The 8199-nt window shown below is 33.5% G+C and overlaps 1 protein-coding gene across 1 annotated transcript; it reads right to left on the minus strand.

Annotated features, from left to right (window-relative positions):
* Window positions 1–1383: 1383 nt before the first annotated feature.
* On the minus strand, window positions 1384–3203 carry LOC137745950 (histidine-containing phosphotransfer protein 1-like). The gene is made up of 6 exons (XM_068485981.1): window positions 2964–3203; window positions 2722–2852; window positions 2512–2580; window positions 2048–2119; window positions 1848–1920; window positions 1384–1753 (listed from the first exon to the last, which is right to left on the minus strand). Exons 1-6 carry the CDS (start codon window positions 3054–3056, stop codon window positions 1709–1711), a joined length of 483 nt encoding a protein of 160 aa, XP_068342082.1. The 5' UTR covers window positions 3057–3203; the 3' UTR covers window positions 1384–1708.
* Window positions 3204–8199: the final 4996 nt, after the last annotated feature.

Raw genomic sequence — 8199 nt, forward strand, 5'->3', positions numbered from 1 at the left:
TATGTAATATATAATTAATGGCATTTGTTTACACACTGCTCTCCTTTCAGAGTGTCCTGAGATTATCCCACGCCTCATTAAAATATTTGAGTGTAACTTGACCTTATACAGATCAACTTTTATAAATTACTAGCCTTGGGGTCAAGAAATCTATTAATTTAGTGGAATATTAAATAACCGACAAATTAATAATTTAATTTATCGATTGACTAATAACTTATTGATTTATCAAGATAGTTTTTTTATTTATTTAAATATTATACATTGTATTTAGTTTTTCGTTTTACAAACTAACAATTCTATATATTTGTTTAATCAAGTAAAATTCATAAATTTATTTATTATTTTTTAAAAATAGATTGTACATTGTTCAGTGTACTATATTATTCCAATTTTTGAGATCCAAGATGACATCAATTTCCAAGAAGAAACAAACAATGACTGAGTCATATTTTAAGAAAGTCTCGTAGACAAATCATAAATATTATGTATCAGGAAATTATTAAGTTGTAGAGTATGTGGGATCTATTTAAATATATATATATATGTATATATGTATATATATTTGATAATGTTTATCTTATAAATTTCGTAAATTATTAGTTTAACAAGTTATCCACAAGTTAGGACCGGCCAAAAATATAATAGAACCGAGGTTATTAAGTTTTTTTTTTAATTATAGAATAATCTTAAGTTTTTATCTTCTAATTTATTTGGGTAAATATATGAGAGGAGTGATCCAACAATAGTTTCTGGCAGAGAAGCTACCAATTTCCTCTTTTTGATGGAAACATTGAAAAGAAAAAGAAACGTCTTCATCAAACTTTTTAAAGTTATGAGAATGTGGCACCATACCCTCTTTCATAATGATGAAAACTTCCTCATAAATTTCCACAACCACAAATCATTGTGTTTTTTCTTCTTCTTCAGATTTAGGGTAATTTAATAGATCGAGGTAATGTGTCCGTCTCTTTACATTTAAATTTAAATTCTTCATGTGCCACTTAGTGATGTTTTTCTTTATTGGTAAATGAGGAGTCTTAAGTTAGATTCTCACCAAAAACGAATTTGAACCACATTATTAGCCCATTGTGAGACTTAACCCACTCTCGCACCCCTTAGTATAGATAATATCATTTTATCGTTTGTTAAAAAGGAAAGTTTGAATTCCCCACCTTACTTATCTTTTTTGTAAACTAAATTAGTTTAGATTATATCTTATAAAAAATGAATTATTATGTTGGCTTTCCCTTGGGTGAATCCTACTTGAAATATGAAAAAGTAACTTTCATTGTATTAGTTATCAGATTTGAGAAATTGGTTTTTACTATTGATCGTACTCAAAGTTTACCACTCTCCCATATCAGAGAAAAAGATGGTGACTTGTTATCATTTGGTTTTTTTTTTTATGCCAACAACAAACGAATTATTCGCAAAGGAAACTTCTACCACAAATTTAGTGGTAGCAAGATTCATTAATTCACATTCTTTGCCATATGATCTCTGCTCAGCTCAGCTCAACTCCTTTTGAGCCCCAAGCAATTTGGATGCTCAACCACATAGGAGATCAGACAAATAAAAAGAAGAAAGTAAAAACAGCATAGCTTCTCTGCATATCTAGCAACAGCCCCACAATGCGCTTCCCTCAGTTATTTAATCTGCTGTTAATCATAAAGTTCCCCTCTTCACTGGATCTCACCATTTTGCATTACCTTGGAAGAGAACTGCCGGCCGCCACAACCTGTCTTTGCAGCTACATTTGAACAAAAATAGAACATCAAGGCTTTGAGACTGAGACCTAGGAAAAAGGTTTGATATAATATGAAACGAATATTTCTACTACTTACCTCGAAAAGATTTTCCAGTTTATTTTTCACAAGTAAATACTCATGCTTCACTTGCTGCAGACATTTTACGCACCTGCACCAATATTAAATTTTCGATTCAAAATTTCAGATAGATACGCAAATCTTCATAATGTTACTAAAGTAGGGTTCAATTCTGAATATTTTTACAATCATGGTAGAGAAGATTAAATTTTATTTACCCTTCGACGTTCTGCTCCTCGGAGAAGTTCCGGAATGCAATGCATGCCCTCTGAACTCTCTGAGCACCAATGCTGTTATTTCAAGGACCAGTTTTCTTCATCAAACACCAACAGAAGAAGAAACATGTACAACTGAAATACTTTGGAAATGTTATATTTTCAATGTACATTTCTTCATGTTGAACAAAGTAGGAAAGAATGACTATCTTCCAATTTTCCAAGAAATAAATAACTTAAAAACTTGGACTTCAGTGTAAAATACTTTCTGATATATGGCATATCTGCTTGATGATAATTGACAAAATGTCCAAATTAAAAAAATAAATCATCCAAATTAATGGAGCTTTTAAGTCATACTTAAATCTTCATTTCATCAAAACTAATAAAACTAATGGAAATTACTTCATATATATTTTTTGAATTGAAACAACATATATATATATATATATATATATATTATATACCTGGAGCTGCTACCCTTCAATTGGTGAACACTTTTATCCACAAATTTATAGTTAACACACTGCTGATCTCTGCACCCAAAAATTTAAAAAATAAAAGAAAAAAGAATGAAGAGATCCTGACTATAGAAACCCTACCAAGGAAAGAAAAGTACTTTAAAAAAGACTAAAAACTTTGAATATTAATGATGGGAAAGTTTTATGAATTCTTACAGAGCTTTTGCGAGTTCATTAACAAGCCTCTCAGCATCTTGAAAGAAAAGAGACACCACTTCAACTACAAAGTCTGGGTTGTTCTCATCTTGCAGCTGCTGAAGTTGGTTGAACTGTTCATCCAGAAATGCCTTCACACAAAAGAAAAAACAAACTTATCACCCAAAAATCTGCAAAAACAAGCACACAAGTCCACCTGTATATAAATATATATCATCCTATACATATGTATATATACTGACCTCCTCAAAGAGTGAAGCTGAGTAGTCAACCAGCTGCTTCTGCAACTGAGTAACACCATCCATTGCATCACTCTCAAGCTTTTCAACATCCATTTTTTTAATTTGAATTTTTGGAGGATCTTATGAATCCATTGCACCCTTTCTTCCCCTTTAAATAGAGGAGAACCCGATGGAGGGGTTGCTCAAATTTTTATTTTGGAGAGTGAGGAGGGAACCTCTAAGGTAAGATTCCTACCTTTGTGGGCTATACATGATGTATATGCACTCACCTTTTCTAGTATTCCTTACTTGACTACTAGCTAGCCTATTTTCTTTTTCTCTTTCCATTTTTTTCCTTTTAAAAGCACCACAAGATCCAAAACCTCATGCCATGTACCATTCACCTTCCCCTTATTTTTCTTTAAGTAATTATTTCTCTCTCCCGTAAAAAATTTTAGTAGGACTGTCACATTAGGTCATCTATCACATTGAATAGAACTGGTATGTATAAGTGTTGAATAAGACCAAAATATAGGAAGTTAAATTTTTAGGAGAGTATACCTACGATTGCAAATGACGTAGTTTGGTTATCTTACACAAATTTTTCTCCTCTCTCTCACATTTTATTTTATGAATCTAGTTTTCTCTTTTGCTTTTAAGCAAACATATTTGAGATTATATGCAGAGATAAAGAGAGATTTTAGTGCTCACAAGTCACAAGTCACAAAAATACACTCACTGTTTTAACTGAAGAGAAAGCTTACCCACATTTGAGTCACATTCAAGTGACATGATGGGATAGTGACCTCAGACAATATTGTTGCATTCATATCTTCCGGATTTTAATTAGGATTTTGGATAGATTTTGTCTTTTCGTAAAATAAAAATAATAATAAATTATTACTCATCACATTAACAATAAAAGCAAAATTTTAACATTTCTAAGCACCAAGATTTTAATTTATAGAAGTTAGTATAATAAAGTATTAAACTTGGTATAACAAAGTTACTGAAATGCTTTATTGGTCATACAGTGATAAAAAATTATATGATAACTAATTTTGAATTTGATATAAAAAAGGAATAACAAATGAATATATTTAACGTTTTGATCTCCACTCTTTATATATGTATCGTTAATCTTCAAGTGAGAAGACTGCAATTTTGGATTCTAATAAAGTAATGGACTTTTGTTGTCTGGATTCTCAAATAAAAAGCATACTTTATGTTAACCACTCCACCTTTCTTTTTCACTTGCATCAATATTTAACATTGATCTCTCAATTTTTTTTTTAAGATTCTTTATAATTAAATCGATGTTGGTCATGTCTTTGTTGGTTGTTTGTGTTGTTGCAGTTTGATTGGCAGCTGCCGTTCGTATCGATCATTGGGTAGTACGAGATAACTAGGGACAATTCATTCAGCACAAAGGCCTCTCTCTGCCAATTGCATAATATAAATTGATTGTTTTAGTACTAAACTGGTCCTGCTCCTTCCACAAACCATGTGGTTTCAGTTGATCTTTCAATTTTAAACGTCATTTCTCTGCCATTTATCTAGGATTAAGATTAAGAGGGGGTGATTAGGGGAGGATAATCTTTGCCGGCATAGGACATGTGTCGGCAGCTCAAAGCATTGTGTAGGGGTAGACAATGTATAGATGGGATTTTGGCTGCATTTGTTTTGTTTGCATAGGTGTCACAAATTTTGAGGCAAAGTTCATTGGGTTGAAGGTGAATTGTCATCTACATGTAGCATGTTGCAAGTGATATAGGTTTGCAAGTTTGTCATCCATTGAATCCTTTTTTCTCTCTTGGAATGGCTGCGTTAGCATGATTTCATTCAAATGGGAAATGATTTTTTATTAGGGTTTTGTGAAAAATGAGAATGCTTTCATGATAAGATTCACAACAAGAATATCGCTTGACTCATTTTCTAGAAGTATTGTTTAGTGCAATCATAGTTTGATACTATAAGTAGACAAAATTACAAAAAATACAGACAAAAAGAATAATTTATACACGCGTAACAAACTGTAATTACTAAATAAGAATGAGTACGTCAAAGTGAATAATCCAACAATTTTCCTTATAATCATAACAACAAGTTTGAACCATATACCATCCCATAGTTCAAGAATGATGTCTATCTTTTGTGGTTCAATTAGGATTGAATTTGTCTCCGAATTTTAGTGTCCAAAGCCTAAGGATTAAGAAATCAATTGGAGTCATTGATTTGTGTGAAAGAGAAATTGAAGCTCTTGGTTTGTGTGAGGTGGGTCAAAGAAATCAGTTAATGGGGATCGTCAGATTCAATTTGAGTGATCCAAATTGCCTAATCCTTAAGTTTCAAACAGTGAAATCCGAAGTTGATCCCTTTCCATTAGGATTAACATCAATGTGTGACTTGTCACTCACAAATCCCTTTGGTGATGATCAACTTGGTTGGAAACCTATGACTTTGGAATCTGGATAAGCTTCGATCTGATCTCATTCTTTCTTTACGAATTTTTCATTCAATCTTCAATATTCATATTCTATACCCATCAAATTCAATCAAAGTTCAAACCCACTGGCGACTCTGTGACATATTTTCACATATACAATTCCCAAATGGATTGAATGGAGAATTACCGTGGGGCCTCGCGTGAATTATAAGTCTTTTGCCTTGATCCAATTTCGTTCAACTTTTGCTTACCAACAAACACTTTCTACAACCTTATTTCCCAAAGAAAGAAAAAAAGCACTTTGTACAACCATTGTTGTTCATGAAAGTTCTTTAGTGAGTTGGCCATTGGCCATTGGCCATGGCAATGGTAAGTTTTCCAATTCCCATACTTAAAAGCTTCAATGAATTGGTGACCCAAAAGCCTCCCCTTAAAGCATACAACATTATTAGGATTAGGTTTGCTTTAAATGGTAAGTAGCGAACTCAAAACTAGCCACATACTTAGAATATGGGTAATTGTCCGACAATTACAAATCCCTCTTGATGAGATTGGAAAATCAACACGACTAACAGGACAAAAACAGAGAACACGTGAAATGTCTAAAATGTTCGTGTAATAAATACATCATGTGAAGCAATACGATTGATATGATAATATGTAATTGAAAGTTATCCGTTAAAGATTTTACGTGTTACGCTCCATTTTGATTATATCAGTTGTGTTGATTTTTCTGTTTCAGCAAAATAGATTTGTAATTGTCATATAACGGCCAAAGTTCCTAGAATAATTGAGAGAAATTTCACTGTCACGGTTATTAGCCCTAGCCCCTCTCCTACCGAGGATATTGCCTTCTGCACCCCTTTTAAAAGAGACTTCCATGTCACCGGTTCATACTCCTCTCCTGGCAAGTGAAGTACTTTCACCCCTTTCTCTAATACCTCAAAGTACAAAACCCAAGACCGTTTTCAACCCGACCAAGCATGTCATGGGGTACCAATGTCACAGGGCCCCAAACCCAAACTCCCCTTATGGCTTCTGTATATAATCACCCTATTCAATTCAATCAAACCAGAGTAATTTGAATAATATGAGTATATCGTCATGTAGCATTCAACCAGTCTAAACATAATTATGTAAATTAATTTACATGATTAGACTGAAATATTACAGTAATGGTAAATCCCCCAATTAAGTTTGGATCACAATATTTGATAGGGAGACAAAATTACAAAAAATACAGACAAAAAGAATAATTTATACACGCGTAATAAACTGTGATTACTAAATAAGAATGAGTACGTCAAAGTGAATGGTCCAACAATTTTCCTTATAATCATAACAACAAATTTGAAACATATACCATTCCATAGTTCAAGAATGATGTCTATCTTTTGTGGCTCAATTAGGATTGAATTTGTCTCCGAATTTTAGTGTCCGGAGCCTAAGGACTAAGAAATCAATTGGAGTCATTGATTTGTGTGAAAGAGAAATTGAAGCTCTTGGTTTGTGTGAGGGGTCAACGAAATCAGTTAATGGAAATCGTCAGATTCAATTTGAGTGATCCAAAATGGAGGACCGCCCCATTCTCCATCTCCACCCCACCTCCCCGCCCCGCCCCCCCCCCCCCCCCCCCCCCCCCCCCCCCAAATCTTCCTCTTCATATGGAGAGATTTTCTAGGGCACCGGAAAATGGTCCAGCACATTGAAAAATATTTCCTCAATATTAAGGTCATAAAAGACAAAATTTTAAATAATACCAAAGAATTGTACAACAACAGAAGATTTGATTGAAATTATGGTGGTGCATCTCACTGATTGGAAAAGAACGAAAAATGGCCACAAGTCTTTCAACAATATTTTTCTTTTGTTTGTCCGCCTCGAAACAAAAGCATATGCACACCGTAAACACACAAATCCAAACTATAGCTCTACAGGAGCGATCTTGTGCCTATGTTTCCATCCTTATCTATTTCGAGTTGGAACTTTTTCTCGATCAATAATTTATTTACTTTTTGGCTCATTTGGTGTGCTGGACTGAATCTGGTTAGGTCTTTCACTGGTTATAGGGTATGTTGAGGGAAGAAATAAAAAGAATTGTGTCAAAATTGAAAGTACTAGATAGATTACTTGTTATCTCTTTGAATTCCCCCAAAAAATGATAGGATTAGAAAGAATAAATTTCATCCGCGTCTAATCTCCTTCTAATCCTCTCAAAATGAAAAAGCATTCACCTCCACCTTCTGTATACCTTAAATTTTATGAATGACATCCAATACAATCATAGGCGCTGAAAGAGCTCTTAATCTCTAAACTCTAGTAACTTCTTTACAACGGGATGCCAGTATGACAGTATATTATGCAAAGTTATGATTAAAAGCTAAAACACATTACAATATGTAACCGGCTTGAAAAACAGCCACAATGGCATTGTTCCCCGTGTAGGTAAGTTTATCTCCTGACAAAATTATAGGCCCACAAGACTGCAAAAAGGCCATTGCTAATTAGGTACTTTTATTTAGTCTAATGGATTTTTACGATTACCATCCAAATAACTAAACTTTTAACTTCTTCTGGATCAAAGAAAATGCCATTTGTGCGGAAAAAGAGGACGACCCCAAGCCAACAAGACTTTCCGTTTTGCGAGGATTGGAAGAAAAGAAGAACATCTATCGTAATCAGTCTTACCCTTACTTTGCAAATCTGTTTTCACGACTCAAACCCGCGACTTTTTCGGTCAAATGGAGCAAGCTTTCCATGCAATTTGTACAGAAACTAATCACAAAATTAATGCAATCTGTATATTATATG

Source organism: Pyrus communis, chromosome 9 (assembly GCF_963583255.1).
Source record: "Pyrus communis chromosome 9, drPyrComm1.1, whole genome shotgun sequence".
In the NCBI taxonomy this organism is placed as follows: Eukaryota; Viridiplantae; Streptophyta; class Magnoliopsida; order Rosales; family Rosaceae; genus Pyrus; species Pyrus communis.